General features: G+C 36.6%; 1 protein-coding gene across 1 annotated transcript in view; it reads right to left on the bottom strand.

Moving 5' to 3' along the window:
- LOC131663150 (protein wings apart-like) overlaps nucleotides 1-24,666 on the bottom strand; it is a 334,256-nt gene that overhangs the window by 153,799 nt on the left and 155,791 nt on the right. The window contains exon 5 of the mRNA XM_058933320.1: nucleotides 22,138-22,386. Coding sequence (XP_058789303.1) covers nucleotides 22,138-22,386 — 249 coding nt within the window. The remainder of the gene's footprint in view (nucleotides 1-22,137; nucleotides 22,387-24,666) is intronic.

The following is a 24,666-nucleotide window of genomic DNA, read 5'->3' as shown; positions in this document are numbered from 1 at the left end:
TTCCATGCATCAGGGATCAAATTTTTATGAGCTACTGGAAAGCTTATTAGTTTCTTTGACATTTCTTGTAAAATTCTTGTTTCTCCAAAAAGTGATTTATTAATTTCCATAATTGTAAGAGTCGAACTTCAAACAAAAAATCATGAAATATTGATTTTTTGACTGTAATTATAATAAAATCTGACATTTTGGTTTGTGGATTGACTTGAATGGTTTTTAGAATCTTGTCATGAATCAAGTTTTGTTTGGTATGGTTTGAGGAACAGGATGAGCTTCCGCAAGGTCATTTTTATCAAAAACTCAGACGCATGGAACATTTTGAAATTATATAAAAAAATGATCATTATTTAGCTTAATATCCTTATAAAATCCGTTACAAAAATCATAAAAAATTGTGCCTGGTGGCAAAAAGTTTCTTTTTTTTATACTGAATGTACTGTGGAAAATTTAAGTTGATATCTATAAAAAAAAAAAAAAAATAGAAAAACTAGTAGAAAGCCACATTAACGTGACGACCACGAGAGTATAAACTATATAAAATAATACGTGATAGTAACATCATAAAAATGATTAAGAAAGGTAATTTTAAAATACCATCAGCAGAAAGAATTTGTTGTACAGTATATCTATGAGGCAGCAAATTCAGACATTGAGCAAGACATTCAATTTTAGAAGTACCTGCTATCGTCAAGAAAAGGTCGCCATGAGATGAAATGTTGAATCCTGACTGATCCGAATTTCAAACATTACTTGGTCCAATTCAAGACATCTCTAGCTCAACTTGTTCAACAAAATTTGATGTCTGCTCTAATAATTCCAATTTATTCAATATTTGTCTTAGTGTAAAAAATGTATTTATTTTTCTTGAAGCTATGCCATACTTTTTCTTAAAGTTACAGATCGATTTTGGTGAACTTGTAATTGTAAATAGTTTAGCTAAAGAAAAGGTGACAATTTCACCTTTCTTCTAGCAATCAGCGACCACCTTTTTAGGTAAATATTAAAAATAATAAATCTAATCTGTTAATAGTTTTAAAATCTGTTGTATTTTTAAATTATTGTAAAACGTAGTTGCAAACATATTGCCACTTTTTTTCTAGTTTCTTGATTTCTTACTTAATTTTCCCATTTGTACAATTGTCTGAAACTATTTACTTTTTTATACTTCTACTGCACAGTGAATAAATTCTTCCTTTTATTTTGTGACAAACGCCATTAATTACATGACAAATTAGAATTAATCTATCATAAGAAAATATCATTAAACAATCATCAATAGAAAGTAATTTATTGATTCCAAATTCAAAAACTATGGTAATTTCAAAAAATGTAAAATTATATGTTGCTTATTATGAGATTTATGTATTTATGAATATTATTTTTACATTATAAGTATAATTTTTAATTTTAAAAAATATTAATGTACGATGCGTAATTTTCGTTTTAATTATTAGTTCAATTTTATTATTAATTCTGATTTTGCCCCTACTCATTGACAATATTTGCTTCATACTTAAAATCATGTCAATAGTGCCTATACAGCATTAGTTCTGTGAAATAATTATAAAATAATTAAGTCTGTGTAATAATTCTTAATCTAATAGAAAGAATTAATTTAAAAATAATTTTTGAATAAAATAAAGTTAATTCACAGATTAATGCAAGAATGAATTATGATTTATTTCTAAATAATTTATGAAATAAATGAAAATATAAAATGTAGTTCCAACTTATTGTGAATTATTTATTGAAATAAATAAAAATTACTTCAGAATTGATGCACGTAATTATTTTTGAAAGAATAAAACCACTAATTTATGAATGAATTTGGAAATGATCCAAAAAATATTATATTTTTTAATTTACAATTTGTGAAGAGGAAAAACCGCTTAGTAGTGATTTTCTCGTCGTCCCTGGCCTCTCGCTGTCTGCGCGCGCTATCGTTAAGCCGAGCATCAATGTAATTGCGTTAGCACATTACTAATGCCCGGTTTATATGATTTGAGGTGACAAATTCGCAGCTTAGGGAGGATTAGAGCTGCACAGCTTCTGGCAAGCCTGGCGGTAAAGAGAGGCGCGGGAGGGGAGGAGAGAACATATATAAGAGAGCGAAGGATGAAAAACGATGATTATTGTACATGAAGATTCGGCTCGAGAAGTCACAGTTGGTAAGCAGTACAATCTACTGCTTCCGTCGGACGGATTCCGCAACCTCGTGGCTGGCCTCCGATGGCGACTCAGCTAGCCACTCGAACTCGCAGCAACAACAAAGAATTACAGGTCGTCTAACGTTCACGCTCATTTTGGCGTTCACACTCACGCACGTCGTTGCCGATGCTAAAGGCATTCCTAGGTTCGGGCACGCTATTCACAACTTTCTGGTAGCTGCACAACTCTTGTGTTAGTATTCCCGGACTCCTGCACGCTATTGCCGGTGTCAAAGGCGCTCCCACTGGTCCTTTTCTCTTCGCGCGCGTTCCTTCCCATTTCGGACCGAGTTCCCGTTTTCGACTTACCCGGGCCGGTAGGTGCTGCCCTCGCAGGAAGCCGCGCGATCGTGACGGTAGTGCACACCGGACGTTTACCGTCACCATATATATATATATATATATATATATATATATATAGGGTGAGTTATTTTAATTTCCCCAGTCTAATAACTTTTGAAACAAGCAAGTTACGCAAAAATGTTTCAGACCAAAGTTGTAGGGGTTCAAGGGGGACATCTAGGGGTGACTATGAAATTGACCTTGAGCTTGACCTTGACGGTTTTCTCAAGGTCATTTCTATTTTTTTAATGGAAACCCCTATTTCTGATCTCAGGATCAGAAAGAGCGGGAAATTTTACGTTCAAGTATCTATTTAGTTTTTTTTCATAAGAACATAAACAATATTTCAGTTTTTACTTAAGAAATTGAAGCCGCTTTCAAACATCAAAAGGTTTAACGAGCATCGAAGACCTTTGTCGTACTTCTATTCTCAATGTGAAGCAAAGGTCAAATTCTTGAAAATTCTCTTATTTTTGTTACATTTCGAGGCGAAGCTTTTATCGCATATGACCGTTGTTAAATAAACTTCCAAAGAATAAGGGACTGGCCATGTACTAACGAAGCTGATGTTTAAGATCATAAACTTCCTATCTTTAGCACTACCCAGGAACAACGACGTGGACGTAATAGGATTATGTTTCCTCTGGGGTGCTTTATTAACGTAAGTCCCCTTGCCTCTCACGATTCGGGGTGCTTTATTAACGTGAATCCCCTTGCCTCTCACGATTTGGGGTGCTTTATTAATGTGAGTCCCCTTGCCTTTCACAATTCGTGATGAAACTAGAATAAACTTATTTCCTATCGGTTTTGCTCGAAATTATTACCATTTACGTCGATGCATTGCCTGAGCCTCTGTTCGAAGCTTTCAATAGTGCGCAGTAAGATATCTCTAGAGATTTGTCTACATGCAACTCTAATCCTTTCTATCATATTCTCCCTTGTTGTGGGCGCTTCGGCGAACACAGTATTTTTTAAGTATCCCCAAAGGGAGAAATCTGGGGAAGTTAAGTCCGGTGATTGTGCAGGCCAAGCAACTGGACCACCTCTTCCAATCCACCTTTGTTGGAAATTTCTATTTAAAAACTCTCGTACAATTAAAGCGAAATGCGGTCCTGCACCATCCAGTTGTATCCACATTCGACGTCTAGTCTCAAGATCTACGTCTTCAAGTAAAAGTGGGAGATGATCCCTTAAAAGTTCTAAAATAGCATTGCCGTTGACGTTTCTTCAAAAAAGAATGGCCCGATGAGATGACCATTAACTATTCCACACCATACATTTACACTCCAACGATGTTGATTATCGACTGGTCTGTACCAGTGAGGATTCTGATCAGACCAATAATGACTGTTGTGACGATTCAATTGGCCAGTACTATGAAACGTAGCTTCATCAGAAAAAAGGACATAATTAAAAAAATTCGGATCCTGCAAAATCATCTGTAGAGCCCACCGACAGAAATTTACTCTGTTTCTCATATCATTAGCGTTTAATGCTTGCGTTAAGGTAATATGATACGGATGATATCTATTACTTCTTAAAATTCTAATAACGGTTCTCTGAGGTATTCCTGTTTCTCTCTCTATTTGTCGGCTGCTGATATGAGGATTTAGGTGAACCAATCCTAAGACAACCAAAACCCTAGCATCTCTATCATCATACTCATGTCTTGGTCGACTTCTTCGTAGATGCCCTTGTCGAGCTCTTTCTTCAAGACGATGAATGGTACGGTGATCAGGATGGCGCCTTTGTGGGTATCGAATTCGATACAACCTTGACGCTTCACGGTAATTACCTCTACATTCTCCTAAAATCCAAATCATATCAACTATCTCTGTTGGGGTAAAATCAGCCATATTTAAAAGATTTTTTCAAAAAACCTCAATACAAATCAACAAAGGCAAAGATCATAGAAAGATGATACAAATTAAATATTACTGAAAACAGAGGCAATATTGTCCAAATTAGATTTCATATGATCGATGGCAATAAGAAAGGTCTCTTATTCAAATATGAAGAAATAATGATAGTGATACAATGAACACAAGCATGGTTAAAACAAAAGTAATATTTAAAGCTTTTTCAAAATTGAAATCACGACTGAACGTATTGCGATTACTTTCTAAACGACTTCCAAATGTAATAGATTCTTCATTGAACATGAAATTTATCCTTATGTATTTAACTTTTACTCTTATTTCTTTGCAGAACATCAGATTGATACTGAAATAGTTTCATTAATTTAATAGACTTGTAATAGCAAATTATTAGCAACAACTTCCAATATTTGAAATTTATTAATAATAATCATACAGTCCGGTGAAAAATAAAAAAGGATAGGGAACGGAAACAAGAATAGTCCCGTAAAATTTAAAAAAATTAAATTTAAAAAATTTTAAAATTTAAAAAATTTAAATCCTGTAAAATTTCCTGCTCTTTCCGATTCCGAGGTCAGAAATAAGGGTTCCCAATAAAAAAATAGACTTGACCTTGAGAAAGCCGTCAAGGTCAAGCTCAAGGTCAATTTCAAAGTCACCCCTAGACGTCCCCCTTGAACTCCTACAACTTTTTTCTAAGTCATTTTTTCGTATTTTGCTTACATTGTTCGATTCTTGTTCCAGGATAGTTTTGACCTTAGCATGACCTTAAGGGTTTATTTTGACCCATGTTAAAAGATGTTATCTGGATGTAAAATTTCTCGCTCTTTCCGATTCCGAGGTCAGAAATAGGGGTTCCCAATAAAAAAATAGACTTAACCTTGAGAAAGCCGTCAAGGTCAAGCTCAAGGTCAATTTCAAAGTCACCCCTAGATGTCCCCCTTGAACCCCTACAACTTTGGTCTGAAACATTTTTGCGTAATTTGCTTGTTTCAAAAGTTATTAGACTGGGGAAATTAAAATGACTCACCCTGTATATATATATATATATATATATGGCTGATTACAGCAGTTTTTTAAAATTGGCTGCGTAGGGGATCAGCCGATCTTGTCGGCGATTTTTTCTATGATAGAGTATGTCAAAAGAAGCCTTTTGGCTATCTCAGATTTTCGTTAAAATATATATATGTCCATATATATTTTTTCAAAGTCTGAAAATCTGGCTGTTTTTGGCTATTTTTGAAAAATCGTAGCTCCGCGAGTTTTCAATATTTTTCAACGTGCGACGTCTCATTCGATTCCTCTACTTTTACACTTTCAAGAAAAAAATTGTTCATTTATAAAAAGTGATAGCTACCGGGTGTACTCTGACGATATTCGTACGCTTTTTAGAGTCAATTTGATGCTCATATTCCGAGCACTGTAACTTGGCCAATTTTCAATATTTTTGAACCAACCGCGTGTCATTTTTTTGTCTTTTTAAGACTTGTAATTTGAGACCCGGCGCATCTCAATAGACGCATTAAAACTAGAGATATAGCCATTTGAAAATGACCATTTTTTGAAAAAATCGAAATCGCCAATTTTTGAAATCGTTTTATTTGAAAATGAAAAAGGCTCATACCGTGAAAATTTCAGAGCATGTTCTACTCGATTTGAGCTAACTAAAACCGCCTCAAAGTAGAAAAAAAATTGAATGCGTTTTTTTTTTCGCCTTTGAAAATGTCTGTTTTTGAAAAAACGGCCAACTTTTATCGGCTATATCTCTGGTTCTAATGAATCGATTGAGATGGGCTGGATCTTAAATGAAAGGTTTTAAAAAGACAAAAAAGTTACAGTACTCGGAATATGAGCATCAAATTGACTCTAAAAAGCGTACGAATATCGTCAGAGTACACCCGATAGCTGTCACTTTTTATAAATGAACAATTTTTTTCTTGAAAGTATAAAAGTAGACGAATCAAATGAGACGTCGCACGTTGAAAAATATTGAAAACTCACGGAGCTACGATTTTTCAAAAATAGCCAAAAACAGCCAGATTTTCAGACTTTGAAAAAATATATATGGACATATATATATATTTTAACGAAAATCTGAGATAGCCAAAAGGCTTCTTTTGACATACTCTATCATAGAAAAAATCTCCGAGAAGATCGGCTGACCCCCTGCGCAGCCAATTTTAAAAAACTGCTGGAATCACCCATACATATACAGGGTGGTGAAAAAGTATGGAAACACCTGAAAATCTCCGAGGGTTGGTCATAAAAATAAAATTCTTAAGGTCAGGTCCTATATAACTTTCAACGAGGAATCCAGTGATGACCTTGAATTTGACCTTGGACCTTACCTTCAAGGTCATTTCAAGGTCAACCTCATTTTTTCAAATGAGAACCCCTATTTTTGATGCCGGAATCAAAATGTGCGGGAAATTTTACGTCCGGATACGTGGTTAGGTATGACGTTAAAGTAACCTCTGGAGGTCAAATAGAGATCAATGTCGGAAAAAGTATGGAAACCCCTGAAAATCTGAGCGTTGGTCGTAAAAATAAAATTGTTAACGTCAGGTCTTATGTAACTTTCAACGATGAATCCAGTGATGACCTTGAATTTGACCTTGGACCTCACCTTCAAGGTCATTTCAAGGTCAAATTTCTTTTGTTAAATGGGAACCCACACTTTTGACATCGGCAATTGAAAGAGAGTCAAATTTTACGTTAAAATATGCCTTGAGGTCCAAGGTCGACGTGACCTCTGGAGGTCAAATAAAGATTAACAGTATATTTATATAGAAACTCCAAAAATGTGTCTATTTTGATTATTAAACAAGAAAACTAATTTCTCAATCCAGAATCCTTCTTTTAGCGCTATCCAGGAACAACGACGTGGGCGTAGAAGGATTCTGTTCCCTTTGGGGTGCTGGATTATCGTGAGTTCCCCTTGCCTCTCACGTCGGGGTGCTGGATTATCGTGAGTTCCCCTTGCCTCTCACGTCGGGGTGCTGGATTATCGTGAGTTCCCCTTGCCTCTCACGTCAGGGTGCTGGATTATCGTGAGTTCCCCTTGCCTCTCACGTCGGGGTGCTGGATTATCGTGAGTTCCCCTTGCCTCTCACGTCGGGGTGCTGGATTATCGTGAGTTCCCCTTGCCTCTCACGTCAGGGTGCTGGATTATCGTGAGTTCCCCTTGCCTCTCACGTCGGGGTGCTGGATTATCGTGAGTTCCCCTTGCCTCTCACTTAGGGCGTTTTTATGAATTATTATAGTAGATGAGTAAATTTATAACAGATGCTCAAATTGTTCTCCATTTGTTTCTTGAGAGTAACCAATCCTGATGTAAAATGACTGAACTGCATGTCGAATCATATCTCTTGTAATGAGAGCAGTTTCCTCAATAATTCTACGTCTTAATTCATCAAGATTTTCTGGATTTGTTCTGTAAACGCGATCTTTTAAATAACCCCATAAGAAAAAATCCAATGGTGTTAAGTCTGGAGATCTTGGAGGCCACTCTATGCTACCTCGTCTACCTATCCATCTTTCGAAGAATATTTCATTCAAGAATCCTCTAACATTAACTGCAAAATATGGTGCTGCACCGTCTTGCTGGAACCATGTGTTTTCGAAATCGTCTCCTTTTACAGCTTGTATTGCTGGAACAATTTGGTTTCGCAATAGCTGTTCATAATTTTGTGCATTTAAATTTCCTTCGATAAAAAAGGGACCTATTATTGTGTCGTCTACAATTCCTGCCCACACATTTAGTTTTTGAGGATATTGAGTGTGAGTTGCGTCCATCCAGTGAGGATTTGTATCAGACCAATATCGAAAGTTATGTCGATCGACATTACCGTTTAACTGAAACGTTGCTTCATCTGAAAAGACAATATTTCCTAAAAATTGTGGATTGTCAGTTATCATTTCCATCATCGTCTCACAAAATTCAGTGCGACGATCAGGATCATCTTCATTTAATTCTTGCACGAGTTTAATTTTGAAGGGATGCAATTTGTTTCTGTTCAAAATTTGAAGAACAGATGTGTGATGGATGTCGTGTTGTAAAGCTGCAGATCGAAGAGTCTCATGAGGATTTTCTATAAAAGACTGTAAAACATGTAAAGATTTTTCTTCGTTTGTTGCTGTCGATGGTCTACCAGCAACAGGACGATTTCGAACAGATCCCGTGTCATCAAAACGTCTTATTGTTTTTGAAACAGTTCCTCTTGATATAGGAGTACCATCGTTTCGAAATGTTGCATTAAACAGATTAGTTACCTGTGTATATGACCTATGCATATCACCCCAACCTCTCATCATCAAAAGTGATATCCGTTCTCTTTCGGACAATCGAAACATTTTGGTTTCAAAATGACTTCTTCGTACAAAACTAATTTACAACAAAAATATTTGGTGATTTTGTCAAATTTTATCTCTTGCAACTACAGAGTGTTATTTATGCAGTAATACCAAAAATGTATTCGTCAAGCGAATTGAAATAAAAATTCATTCATTCATAAATTTATTTTCTATCTAAAGAAAACCTTTTTTCAATAATATCATTTATGTAACTACGCGGACATGAAAAAGCCACACATAATATTGAATTTTCGACTTTTAATGAGACAGCTATTTTGTTAAAGATACATTTCGTCAGTTTGGCGGAATAATCGGACAAGTTGAGTTTTTATTTGTAAAAGTGGACACGTCGGATTTTCATTTGAAAATGTGGATACGTTGGCTTTCTTTCTTTTCTTTCTTTCTTGTAGAAGCGGGCGTAACGAAAATAATTTTTTCTTGTCTAATTTAAACTTAGCAATACTTTTTTAATGTAACGGTTTGAATGGTAAATGAATGTTAATGAAAATAGAAACGAATTTTTGCGGGATCCAACTTCGTTTTCGCTATTTGTTTGAAAGGCTACGATTTAGAAATTTTTTGCAAATGAAACGTTTTACCAAATTTATGCAAATGAATCATTTTAGCAAATTTTCGTAAATGAATAGTTTTTGCAAATTACTGCAAGTGAATCGTTGTTGCAAATTATTACAAACTACATATCTGATTTTCTAAATTATTTTCTTATTTTAGCCAATTTATTCAGTAATTTTGGAAATCGCCGTGTTTCCGTGTAGCCGTGTATCCCGATTCAGGTTCAGGGTAGCGTGATCGAGATCAGTGATACTAAAACCTATTAAACAAAGCACCCCAAGTGAAAGGCAAGCGGAACTTACTCTAAAAAAGCCCCCCAAAGGGAACAGAATCCTTCTACGTCCACGTCGTTGTTCCTGGATAGCGCTAAAAGAAGGATTCTGGATTGAGAAACTAGTTTTCTTGTTTAATAATCAAAATAGACACATTTTTGGAGTTTCTATATAAATATACTGTTAATCTTTATTTGACCTCCAGAGGTCACGTCAACCTTGGACCTCAAGGCATATTTTAACGTATAATTTGACTCTCTTTCAATTGCCGATGTCAAAAGTGTGGGTTCCCATTTAACAAAAGAAATTTAACCTTGAAATGACCTTGAAGGTGAGGTCCAAGGTCAAATTCAAGGTCATCACTGGATTCATCGTTGAAAGTTACATAAGACCTGACGTTAACAATTTTATTTTTACGACCAACGCTCAGATTTTCAGGGGTTTCCATACTTTTTCCGACATTGACCTCTATTTGACCTCCAGAGGTTACTTTAACCTCATACCTAACCACGTATCCGGACGTAAAATTTCCCGCTCATTTTGATTCCGGCATCAAAAATAGGGGTTCTCATTTGAAAAAATGAGGTTGACCTTGAAATGACCTTGAAGGTAAGGTCCAAGGTCAAATTCAAGGTCATCACTGGATTCCTCGTTGAAAGTTATATAGGACCTGACCTTAAGAATTTTATTTTTATGACCAACCCTCGGAGATTTTCAGGTGTTTCCATACTTTTTCACCACCCTGTATATACATATAGTATTGTATACTTTTCCAATTCAGTATATCTTTACTTTAACCCTTTGAAGCATACATTGTTCTCTCCAGGATATTTAGATGAAAATTTATATATAGGGGTTTTTGAGGTCGCTGATCATGAATCTGACATTAGATTGTTCGAATTTTGCATCTAAGACGGCGGATTCAGAATGGCGAACATAAATTTTTTCTATATTCGCTTGAAAACTTTAATATTCATAACTAATGAGTTTTAGGGGTCACTGTTAACGAATCTGATATCAGGTTTCCTAAATGATGTATCCAAAATGGCGAATTCAAAATGGCTGACAGGCATTTATTTTCTATATTGGCCTGAATACTTCAAAATTCAATGTAAAGGCTTTTAGGGCTCGCTGATAACGAATCTGATATCAGATTTCCGAAATAATATATCCAAAATGGCGGATCCAAAAATTCGGATATCAAATTTCATTTTTAGGGACTTCATTTTCATGAAACGTAATTTCTAAGGGTTTTCGGTCGTGCTGATAACAAATCTGATAATATAATTTAGTATTCTGTTTCAAATATTCTAGTATTTTGTTTTCTGATTAGGTGAATGAATCTCTCAAAAAAAAAAAAAAAAATATATATATATATATATATATATATATATATATATATATATATATATGGCTCTCAGACCCATGGAGAGTACATTCAATACAAAGTGTTTGGTGCTCATACAAATCGCCAAAAGGCCCTCAACCCCCGACCTACGAAAAATAAATAAAGATCGGCTCTTTGCTTCTGGAGTCATCCATATATTTGTTGACACTCATTGACTAAAAGACCGGAGTGGATTCACTATATTAGTTGAAGAGCAAATAGGCGTTTTGTATATTTGTGTTGATAATATTCTTGTTTTGCGGGAATTTTTTCCCGCCAATTAGGAATCAATTTTTACGTAGTACTCTTCAATTTTCATATTTTTTATATCAACAAATTTAGAAGAGATTTATTTTGTAACTATGGGGAGAAGAAGGCGAATTGTGAATGAAATTCCTAGTGATTCAGAGTCTGTTGATGGGTTGTGCGATTCTAATGATGAAGATGAGGTATTGGATCGCAGAGTAGATCATGTTGCCCCTTCAGTCAACAATCTTCTCGAAGATGAGGCACACGAAGAAGAAATTGACGACGAAACAACCACTACAGATTCAAATAAAAGTGAAATTTGGAGATCGACGAGTATTCCAAAGACTGATTTACCTTTCAGTAGGAGTCACGGACCCATCATCCCTGACTCCCCGTCTTCTCCAAAGGATATATTTCTTTGTTTGTTCCCTGAGTCTCTATTAGATGTTATTGTAGAGCAAACAAATTTGTTTATTTCTCAAAAGAAGTCAAAAGGAGATCTTATCACCAAAGATGAGTTGAAAATTTTCATAACGATCAATATCCATATGGGTTACAAGAAGTTACCTTCGTATCGGGATTATTGGTCTAATAGCCCTCAATTCCATGATTCATATATTTCTTCACTGATGACTGTGAATCGCTTTGGATTTTTTTTGTCTCATTTGCATATCAATGATAATTCAAAAGAACCAGCAAAAGGAGATCCAGAATACGATAAATTGTATAAACTAAGACCTCTTCTCGACACTCTTTCTGAAACATTCAGAGAATGCTGGAAACCAAGCCATCACCAAGCTATTGATGAATCAATGATCAAGTTCAAGGGGAGGAGTAGCATGAAACAATATATGCCAGCCAAGCCAACTAAACGTGGTTACAAAGTTTGGACCCGAGCAGATGAATCGGGATTTGTTTGTCAATTTCAGATCTACACAGGTAAAACAGATAGTCCTGAAAAACAATTAGGAGCACATGTGGTTCATGATCTTAGACGTGACCTTGTTGGTCATAATCACCAGGTGTATTTTGATAATTTTTTCACAGGAGTAGAGTTTCTAATATCTCTAAAACAGGATAAGAACCTTGCATGTGGCACAGTACGATCTAATCGCGCGAATCTCCCCAAAAATGATAAGTCTGATAAAAAAATGGTTATTGAAGAGTACGAATACAAGACCTCGACATCAGGACTCACATGGATAAAGTGGATGGATAAAAAACCAGTATACTTTTTATCCAATTTTCACGACCCTACCGAAGTAACTGTTGTGAATCGGAGGCAAAAAGATGGTACTCTAACTCCTGTCAACAGTCCTGTCTTGTGTTCAGACTATAACACACACATGGGATATGTCGACTATGCGGATTGTGCAATATCTACTTACCAGATTGATCGTAAGTCCAAAAAATGGTGGTTTAGAATTTTTTGGCACTTCATCGATCTCTGCATATGTAACGGATTCATTTTGTACAAGGAAAAACAAATCAAACCACTTTTGTCATTGAAAAAATTCCGAATGAGATTGGTAGAACAATTGGTGGTACATAAGATCCCAACTTCAAAAGGTAGGAAAAGAACGGCACCAAATACTCCAAGCCATGCAAAAATCAAAGTACCTGATGAAAAGAGACTTTCTAATGCTGCTCACATGCCACAAGTCTCAGATACATATAAAAGATGTAACCACTGTTCTACAAGAGATAAGCGACAGAAGACGAGATGGATTTGTAGTACTTGTAATGTTCCTCTGTGTCTTTTACCGGAAAGAAATTGTTTTCAAAAACATCACATATAGACAGTAATGAGTTTTGTTGCTCTGGTTGTATGAAGAACATGTTTTTATGTCTAATTTCAAAGAATACTCAGTAACAATATTACAGTACAAATTTATTGATAATGCAAAGGGGATCCTCCTACAGGAAGAATGGAGGAAAAGATGAAATAAAAACCCTGAAAATGAAACATAAAAAATGCAGAAAATAATATATAAAAAATAAAAAATAATATAAAATATAAAAAATAAAAAAAATATATAAAATATAAAAAATACAAAAAAATATAAAATATGAAAAATACAAAAAAAAAACGTAAATGGAGCTTGAACTCATCACGTCCTCGTTGTAAGCTCCGGGTAATGCCGAGAATGAGTGAAAGAAGTATCCACTATTCTGAGATATTATACTTTCAAGTCATGCAAATAAGCATGTACATCAATCATATCCTTTGGCCATCTTGGCTGCAGAATTTCAGAAAACTAGTATGATATTGATTATCACTGAGATTGAGGCACTTTAGATATGAGTTTGAGAATATTCAAGCCAATATAAAAATATACATATCCGCCATTTTGAAAGCATTATTTCGGAAACCTGATATCAGAATCGTTATCTGCGACCCCAAAAACCCTTTAGATATGAATTTTAGAGTATTGGTATCAATATAGGAAATCTTCTTGCCCGCCATTTTAGATCCGCCATCTTGGATACACAATTTTTGAAATCTGATGTCAAATTATTATTCAGCGACCCCAAAAACCTTTGTATAACAAATTTGAAAGGGATACTCTCATTATTCGCGTCAATAATGAATTTCTCCCCAAAAATTCAATTTTTTTCTTCTTTGTTCATTTAAAAATATTAAAAAATAACCCAATATATTGATTTCAACTGCAAAATTATGTTTTTGAACTATTAATGAACTGAAAGAATGCAAAAGTCCCTGTTGAAATCCATAATGTTGTTCTAAAATGGCAAAAGAAGCAATAAATCAATGTGTCCATCAGGATGGACACTGTGCTTCAAAGGGTTAAAATTCAAACGAATTCTTACTCATTAACGGGACAAACCACGAGAGTACGAACTAAATAGTATAATAGGGGATAAGTAACATCACATATTTATATCTATAAAAAATTTTCACCATGATATCGGAAACATATTTTTATTTTGAAAGGGATTATTTGATAATTTCCAACATATTTGGTTGAAAAAAATTACTAATCACAAAAACAATGAACTAGAAAATTGTTTGTTCATTAACAAAATACTCTGTTTTACCCCTTGCTAAGGATTGTAATTGATTTATATCACAAGAACATTTCGTTAAATTCATAACAAAACAAATAAGAAACAATAATTTTTAGACCTTGCTAATATTTTTTTATTAGATTTTTCCAACAATGTTTTTATTTGTAGATTTTTCTTCAATTGACTTCCATTTTCACTCATAGGACTGGAAACTAAAAATAATTACCGGCATTCAAAATAACAGTCAATTTTGCCCATAATTGACACTGCAGCTCAAAAACACAGAAAAGTTGATTTTTTTGTGTATCAACTACGCCGGCTTAGACGTTAATGTGCTAATTAAAAATATTGTAGCAATTATCAGAAACATATTGAATGTTTATAATAATAAAAATCCTAAACTGTAAGTTATATTAGAAGTACCATTAAACATATATAAACCCATTAAAGAGAATAAAAATATAATATTTATCTGACATTAAAAGTGAAGAGGTGTTGACATAATTAATAATAATGCTTGTTAGAAGAAAATTATCGATAGTGGCTGCAAATGCAAGAACGAAGGCATGTGTTATATTAATGTGCCGGAAACCATTATAACGAATCTAAGTTTCATTCGTTAGAGCTCTCTCTCTCTTCCACCTTACTATGTATTACTTACTATGTATTACTTACCTTAGTATGTATTAATATACGAGGTGTGTTCAAAAAATACCCGGAATTTTTAAATTTCGCGGGTCTGGAGAGTCCGATTGTCAAAATTTTTTTTTATTGTGTTGGTATACATGCCCCTGAAGTATGATAAAATTTTCAGCTATATTCACTGTTTACTTTGTCTGCGGTAGTCGCTAAAGATTGACGTGTTTTTATGAGCTCGGCGATTTTCGTTTTTTAAAAGAAATGGATCAAAGAATTTGTATTAAATTTTGCGTAAAAAATGAAATAAAGTGTAACAAAGTGTGTGAAATGTTACAAAAAGCCTATGTTAAGTCTGCTATGAAAAAAACAACTGTTTACGAGTGGTATAGGCGTTTCCAAGATGGCCGCGAAGACGTTGAAGATGACGAACACTCCGGTCGACCCAGCACGTCAATAATCGATGAAAATGTGAAAAAAGTGGAAAAAGTGGTTCTGAATGATCGCCGAATCACAATTAGAGAAGTTGCTGATGAAGTTGGCATATCAATTGGCTCATGTCATAACATTTTTTCAAATGTTTTGGGCATGAAACGGGTGGCAGCAAAATTCATTCCAAAACTACTGAACTTTAACCAAAAAAACAATCGCATGAACATCGCTCAGGAGCTGTTAAACGACGTCAACGACGATCCAATTTTGCTTGAAAGGGTCATAACTAGTGATGAAACATGGGTGTACGGTTATGATGACGAAACCAAAGCACAATCGTCCACCTGGAAGCATTCAACGTCACCAAGAGCGAAAAAAGCACGTCAAGTTCGATCAAATGTGAAGGTTTTGCTTACAGTTTTCTTTGACTGCAGGATCGTGGTGCATCATGAGTTCTTATCACAAGGTCGTACGGTTAATAAGGAGTATTACCTTGAAGTTATGCGACATTTGCGTGAAGCAATCCGAAAAAAACGCCCCGATTTATGGAAAAACAATTCATGGCTTTTGCATCACGATAACGCACCTGCTCACTCGTCGTTGCTTGTTCGTAATTTTTTGGCCAAAAACAATACCGTAGTCGTGCCCCAACCTCCATATTCACCAGAGATGGCTCCGTGTGACTTTTTCCTGTTCCCAAAGTTGAAGAGACCCATGAAAGGACGGCGTTTTTCCTCGATTGAAGAAATAAAGGCCGAATTGCTGAGAGTGCTCAAGGACATACCAAAAAGTGAAAATCAAGAGTGCTTCAAAGATTGGAAAAAACGCTGGCATAAGTGTATTATATCTGGGGGGGATTACTTTGAAGGGGACCACATTGATGTAAACGAATAAATAAATATTTTTTTGGAAAAACGATAATTCCGGGTACTTTTTGAACACACCTCGTAAATATTATACTATTATATTGTACTATATTATACTTTATATATATATAGCAGCAGCCGACGCAGCCAAAAGGTGAGTGAGAGAGCAGCATAGAGTCGCGTTAGAGAGAAAGAGGAAAAGAGCGATATGCTCTAACATATACGTCGCGATGAGAACGTTTTCGACAAGTAAGGACGCGCGCGATTAAGACTGAGGGAAAGAAAGGACACCGCGAGCGGCAATTAGTTGGTGGACTTGAGGCCGACAACACGTGTCTCTGCTCACGCGGATAACTATAGCCTTTTCCTTTATTTTACGACAATGCCTTGTACGGCCTTAGCTAAGAAACCCGTCAAGAAAGCCAGCGAGGAGATTTAGTCTAGACACTAGGGCATCGATATTTACAAAGGGCATGGCCGACGAGCAAGTAACTACCATCTCGTGTTTAGTCGCTCTCTCTTTGCTTATCCACTTTCTCTCTCTTTGCTGCGCTGATTACGCATGATGCCTTGTACCCTCTAAATATTTTCTTTTATATATAGCCGACGTTAATTGCTTTTGAGGCGTCTTTCTCAATTACCTCAATCTATTTCTATTTCCCAGTAGTTCAACTGCGTTCGTGTATACATACGAGGGTGATCCGATAATTACTTAGCCTACAAAAGAAAAACGAAAATTTTGGAAAAGTGGCGTTTTATTTTTCAACATAGTCTCCTTTTAGTTCGATACACTAGTCCCAGCGATGTTCCAACTTCTTTAACCCGTCTGAAAAATACGTTTCCTCGAGGTCTGAAAAGGAGGCTTCCGTGGCAGCGATTACCTCCTCATTCAACTCAAATTTCTGCCCGGCGAGTGACTTTTTCAAGTTTGGAAACAAAAAGAAGTCGCACGGGGCTAAATCTGGAGAATACGGTGGATGGGGCAGAAGTTCGTAGCCTAATTCGACCAATTTGGCCATGGCGACGGCGGAGGTGTGAGCCGATGCGTTATCATGGTGGAAGAGCACTATTTCTTCGCCAAATGGGGCCGTTTTTTCTGCAATTCGACGTCGAATCGGCCCAATAATTCGGCATAGTACAGCCCTGTGACCGTTTTGCCCCTCTCTAGGTAGTCGATGTAGATCACACCTTATGAATCCCAGAAAACGACGGCCATCACCTTTCCGGCCGCTGGGGCAGTCTTCGCCTTCTTCGGAGCACTATCGCCGGCTAAAGTCCACTGTTTCGACTGTTCCTTGGTCTCTAGTGTATACCAGTGGATCCATGTTTCGTCGACTGTCACGAAACGACGCAGAAACTCCTTCGGATTGCGCTTAAACATGGTCAGACATTGCTCTGAAGTTGTCTCACGGTTGCGCTTGTTGTCCGTCGTGAGCAAACGCGGCACCCATCGCGCCGACAGCTTTCTCATGCCCAAAATTTCATGCAGGACATGACCCACGCGGTCTTTTGAAATGCCTACGATTTTAGCTATCTCGCGTACCTTCAATCGTTGATCTGACAATACGAGATCGTGAATTTTTGTCACGTTATCCTCCGTGGTAGCCGTTTTCAGAGCACCTGGACGTGGCTCTTCAAAAATCGACGTGCGACCACGTTGAAACTCGTTAAACCAATTTTTGACGGTCGCCACCGAAGAAGAAGAGTCACCGTACACAGCATCCCAGCGCTTTTTGATTTCGCTGCGTGATTTCCCTTTCAAAAACAAGAATCGAATCACCGACCGATACTGTTCTTTTTCCATTTTTCAAAAATCAACGGACACACTTGCTTTCACACGCTCTCAAAAATAAACTACAACTCCAATCCGGCTGAAATCTTGACAGTAACCATCGAGAAGGTTGTACTACGTGATAAAATATTTCTTTTGCGAGAGTGGCGCCATCGGGCGGTGAGGCTAAGTACTTATCGGACCACCCTCGTATTTCGCGCTATCAGCTACGCCAATCCACGATGCTCTACGCGAGCCACAAGGCGAATATATTGTAATTGCGAGTTATGAGGCTTGGCCACACACATGACATTGCACTTGACTTGTGGCGTTCAACTGATAATTTTTGCCGAGCAGTCAACAAAATAATTCTCTCGATTATAACGGCGAAGAAATTATAAAACCCGATATACAATACGACTGATAAATGCAACAACTACAGTTTTTCTTGTCAAAATTGTACTTATAATACAAAATATAAAATAAATTATACTGCAAACCATAGCAAAATTGACAATCAGGTCCGTAAAACTTTGAAAAATAAAATTAAAAAATTGTAACGGAGAAACAGCCATTCCCGCTTGGGTCGTCCGCACAAATTATTTATTTCGAGAATTCGGGAATCAAAAGACGTTCCCATGTCGGAATAACGCATTAGGCAAAACCACGTTAAACGCATGGATTAAGTTCGGAATGAGAAGCGACTCGACGACAAATGAAAACAACAACGGATTAATCTTTTTATCGACCAAAACAGATTTACAAGACGGCGATCTCACGCTAATTTACTCTATGAGCGGTACAACAATCGCAAGCGTGAAGGTGAATCGGTGGCTGGTCAGCCTACCGATTCCCTTTTCAACCCACTTATTACAATCAATATCAACAACCATTTCACCGTTAATTTGGTCGACGGGGTAGCTGGTAAATCTGCCGCAATAACCCAATAACCCATCGGCTGGCGCCTAAGCATACAAGAGAGAGAAACAAGAGGATACGGCACCGACCTCGACCGTCAGCCTCTCTGGCGGTTGGAACACGTCATTAGATGACGTCACTAGTGCGCTTCTACTTGATGAGCGCCTCTCTGGTGTTGTTATCGTTGCTGTTAGTTATCTTCCTCGACCTCTAGCTCGCTCCACAAATATTGCTGACCGTTGTTGCTCGTTGTTATTACTACCGCTACGATTGCTGTTCCTGCTGTCGTTCGTTCGCTCGGTAGTGCAACAGCGACGATGACCGCTCACGCGTGTACCGGCTTACCTCGCCGGTTACTTAGACGCACCGGTGCCGGGTATCCTTCGAGATATGGCTGAGCATAACCCAACCACAACATCCTGGCTGTCGGCCGTGCACCGAGCGTGCCTCCGAAAATGAAACGTCGTTGGCAAGGTCGCGGGGACAACTCGGAAAAACCGTTTAAAAGTTGGTATAATCCACATGCGTGACGTTCAATTGATAGCAATTAAATATCGAAGAAAAAAATTTATCTTTTCTCTGTGAATTAAATAAAGACTGTTATTCAATAAATTATCACTTTCACCACTACTTCTCTCCTTTTAAAAGATTTTTTGGGGTGATGCACCATTACTGTGGATTAAATGATTAGTTGGATTGAGCACTTTTTATACAAAGTTAAACCTTATATATAAGTCGAAAGAAATAACAATAGAAGATTATTTGGAAATGGAAAATTTGAATGATCAGGATTTAAATGTGTTAGAAAAATCTCTATCTCAACAATATAATTCTTAGTAGGTGTTACATACTCTTCAATACATCATTGACTTCGGAACCTGCACTGAAGATAAGAAAAATTGGAATTAATGCCTATGACTTTAGTCTTGAAGCAGAAACTAATTGTAAATCAATTTTCATCGACAACTATGAAAAAACTTATCAAAATGAAAAATGTTAAAAATTTGAAATTTACTGCCTTTCAAAAATAATATCCTCGTCTAAAACCTATTCATAAGTAGGTTTAGAGAATACAATCAAAACAATGAAAATATTTCATTCAAAATGCTTGAACAAGAACAATCTATAAAGAATCGATTTATTCAAGCAAAACAACTTTTACCAGTTCTTAATATTAACTTTCATTGACGAGCTGTTGAAGGTACGAAAGCAATTGGATTGAATAAATTTAAAACAAGGCCTCATATCATTAAGGATTTCTAACTTCGATTATTTATTTCATCATGGAAAGTAATTAAACTTTTAAATACGAAGCATTTAAGTGAAAATACTATTACTTAACCATTAATGATATTCAAATCGTTTATGAAAAACCTTAAGTGACACTTAAATTATTTGACTTGCTATTACATTTAATAATTAAAGAAAATCTCGCTAATATTATATCAAATAACTACACAAGCACAATTTAAAAATTTGATAGAACCAATTTTTAAAATATTTTTAAACATGATTTAATCATAATTACAAAATTTATAGGAGAATTAATCTAAGTTCTAAAATAATTATAATCATGATCTCTTAAAGAAAATTAAGATCAGAATCGTGCAAAGTGACCATAAAAACATATAATAGCCATTTAAGTCACAACTATGTAAGATATTGTCACAAGGATGTGACGGGGCCCTGGTCGGAATGGCCCTCCCTTCCTCCCTCTCTCTCTCTCTCTCTCTCTCTCTCTCTCTCTCTCTCTCGCTCCTTCGCTGTTGCCCTGGCAAATGTGGTGGAAATCAAGAACCGATACCGATGCTCGCACCGCTTTATTTCAGGGCCAATCATGTGCCGGGCATCGCCACTGGGAGCTAAATAGGAGCGAGAGCGGCTGCGGCAAAAAATAGAGAGAGAGGTTGATGCGTCGAGCGTAGTGAGTAAGCAAGCGCGGGCGTCAGCGGCGATCGGCTCGCGAGAACGAAGCCGCGGACGTTGCTCGAGCCGGCACGCGAGCGGTTGAGGAGAGAGTTCGAGCCGAGATCTTGAGGTAGAAACATCGATTGTGACGCCCGAGCACGCGCGCGTTATAAAACCCGAATAGCATAGTATAGAGACAAAGAAGCGATATGACGCCGAGTAGATTGCAGCTAGGAGAGGATTCCCAGCAACGCCCAAGGCATTGAGGACTTCATCTGCCTGCAGCATCAGCAGCATTTCCTGCCAGCAGTCTTCTTCAGGTCAGGTCATCTCTCTCTCTCTCTCTCTCTCTCTCTCTCTTTCTCTCTCTATTGGCGAGTGCGCGACGCAAGGTGCTCGCGATCATAAGCGAGCACAGCGGAAAAAGGCGAACACGGCGAAAACGGCGAAACCCTCCTTTGAGTTTCTCTCAATTTATTGTACGATGCCCCCGTGCATTTATCCGCACGAGCCAAGGTACGCGGCCACAGAAGACGACGCGTTACCGCTCTTTAATTGTGAAACGTTTGAGAATAAATAGTTAAAAGTTATTGAAAGTGATCATTATGTGTGCCCGTCATTCCCTTCCTCTCGATTTAAATCCCAGGACGCCAACTTCGTGACGAGGCCCATCGTCACCGCTACAAAAGAGCGAAAGAACCTCCTGTACCTTCCCCTTTAAATAATTTGTGATACGGCGCTTGGGCACGGGCCCATTGCATGGCTCGTGGAAGTTATCAAATAGATAATTTCCTAAAACGCGTTAAATTAATCATTAGTGTCACAAGGATAAAAGAGAAATGACACAAAAACTTACTCGATTTACATGGGAGAAATTAACGGAAATATATCGAAAAGTAAGTGATTAGAACAGATAAAAATTTGATATTGGTATCACACACAACACTTTCTACCTAATAAGGTCCTTTTGGGTGCTTATAACCTAAGGACTTTCTCTTGTAAGTACTGTTTGGTAAATATATTCCATCATTTTCGATAGTTATTACACGTCTATTGATATATACAATTATGTGTATATGTAATATACACGATTATATTGACTACGAGTATATTGAATAAAAAAGCTTAAATAGTTGAGTTATAGTTAACGTAAAGTTGCAATGAATTTACTGTTTGTTTTTCTTTCATATAAAAATCCTTGCCCTTGTGAAATCAACAAGTTAATGATAAATAATCAACTTCTTCAACAATTTACAAGTGAGGGTAACAGTTAATTTTAAAAAATTCAAAATATCAATATTTTATTCAATACTTACAGTTATATTGTCTAAGTTTAAATGTTTTGCATGCCCTTGAGCCTGTATATGCGCACAGAGTTGTCTTACTTTCTCTTTGTTTTTTTGTAATTCTGAATGACTTAATCCGCAATCATCTAAAGCATTTTTATGACTGACATCACATTCAAGAAGACTTAACATTAATTCAAGACAGTCTCTATCCAAATCCATTGCAAGTCTATCTTGACTGAGTACAAACATAACTGTCGCAGTACATAATGCAAGACTCTAAAATGAGATGACAACAATATAAGTATGATAGTTAAAGTAGAGTAAATGTGATTTTACTCGACGCAACATAACTTAGTCTAATATTTATTGTCTCCTATGTATGATTCCTTCATAATAACATTTGTGCAAATTTTTACTCAGAAGCTTTTCGCTCAACATACGAGCTGTGTTCAAAAAGTAAGGTGACTTTTCAAATTTCACGGGCAACGTACTTTCGATTATCGATTTTTTTGTTTTGTTATATTGGTACACTCTTCCCGAACATCTGTACCAAGTTCCAAGTGTATAGCATTTTTTGTTTGGTTGTGAGAGGCGCAAAGGTTATAAGTGTTTTGCGTGCTCGGCGATTTCTTGCTATCGAAAAATATGGATCAAAGGATTTGACTCAAATTTTGTGTAAAAAATAAAATAAAGTGCTCCGAAACACTTGAATTGTTGACGGTGGCATACGGTGAAAATGTTCTGAGTAAAAAAAATGTTTACAAGTGGTACAAACTCTTCCAAGATGGCCGGGAAAATGCCAATGACGAGCCTCGCTCTGGACGCCCAAGCACGTCAAGATCTGATGAAAACGTTCAAGCAGTGAAGAAAATTGTTCTGGAAAATCGTCGAATCACTATCAGAGAAGTTGCTGAGGATGTTAGTATATCGCTTGGCTCGTGACATGAAATTTTTTCTAACGTTTTGGGCATGAGACGTGTGTCAGTAAAGTTTGTTCCGAAATTGCTAAATTTTGACCAAAAGAACCGTCGCATGAGCATCGCTCAAGAATTGTTGAATGACGTCAACGACGACCTAGATTTACTCAAAAGGGTCATAACTGATGATGAATCATGGATATATGGTTATTATATCGAAACCAAAGTCCAATCGTCCCAATGGAAGAGCCCAGATGAGCCAAGACCGAAAGAAGCACGCCAAGTTCGATCAAATGTCAAAGTTTTGCTCACTGTTTTCTTCGATTACCATGGCGTGGTGCATCAGGAGTTCTTACCATAAATACGTCAATAAACAGTATTATCTTGAAGTTATGCGTCGTTTGCGAGAAGCAATACAAAGAAAACTCCCAGAATTGTGGAAAAACAATTCATGGCTTTTGCATCACGATAATGCCCCTGCTCACTCATCTTTGCTTGTGAGAGATTTTTTGGCCAAAAGCAACATCACAATCATGCCTCAGCCACCATATTCACCGGATATGGCCCCATGTGACTTTTTCTTGTTCCCAAAACTAAAGAACCCTATGAAAGGACGGAGATTTGCAACGATTGAATAGATAAAGACTGCATCGCTGGAAGAGCTCAAGGCTATACCGAAAAGTGCTTATGAGAAGTGCTTTGAGGATTGGAAAAAACGTTGGCATAAGTGTATTGTATCTGAGGGGGACTACTTTGAAGGGGACAACATAAGGGACAACATAAATATAGATAAATAAATAAATATTTTTTCTTAAAAATACAAAGTCAACTTACTTTTTGAACACACCTCGTATATCTCAATTAAAAAATAACCTCCAGACCTCCACGTGGATTTATTTTAAAGGTTTATCGAAGTTCCTCCAGATGGTATATTCAACAGCTGAGAAATTTTCATTCAATCTGATAGAATAGCAATTGTAGTAGAAAAAATGAAACTTTCAGTCCACCTTTTACCAAAAGAAAATAAAATTATAAAATGCTTTAAAAGAAAAATTAAACAAAAAACACACTCCGGAAATATTTTCAATATAACATTTAGATTAGCTGAAAGCATTTTACGAATAGAAAAAATATTAAAAACTTTATTAAAATACTAATATTATAAGAATTAATGCTTCATACTAAGCTAAAATTTAAGTAAAAAATAATTCCATACTACGAGGGTAGTCCGATAAGTACTTAGCCTCATCACCCGATGGCGTCACTCTCGCAAAAGAAATATTCTATCACGTAGTATAACCTTCTCGATGGTTACTGTCAAGATTTCAGCCGGATCGGAGTTATAGTTTATTTTTGACAGCGTGTGAAAGCAAGTGTGTCCGTTGATTTTTGAAAAATGGAAAAAGAGCAGTATCGGTCGGTGATTCGATTCTTGTTTTTGAAAGGGAAATTGCGTAGCGAAATCAAAAAGCGCTTGGATGCTGCGTACGGTGACTCTTCTCCTTCGGTGGCGACCGTCAAAAATTGGTTGAACGAGTTTCAACGTGGTCGCACGTCGATTTTTGAAGAGCCACGTCCAGGTGCTCCGAAAACAGCTACCACGGAGTATAATATGACAAAAGTTCACGATCTCGTATTG

Source organism: Phymastichus coffea, unplaced genomic scaffold, assembly GCF_024137745.1.
Source record: "Phymastichus coffea isolate CEN01 unplaced genomic scaffold, Cenicafe_Pcof_1.1 PCOF00002, whole genome shotgun sequence".
Classification (NCBI taxonomy): domain Eukaryota; kingdom Metazoa; phylum Arthropoda; class Insecta; order Hymenoptera; family Eulophidae; genus Phymastichus; species Phymastichus coffea.
This window is presented reverse-complemented; position numbering and strand designations above follow the sequence as displayed.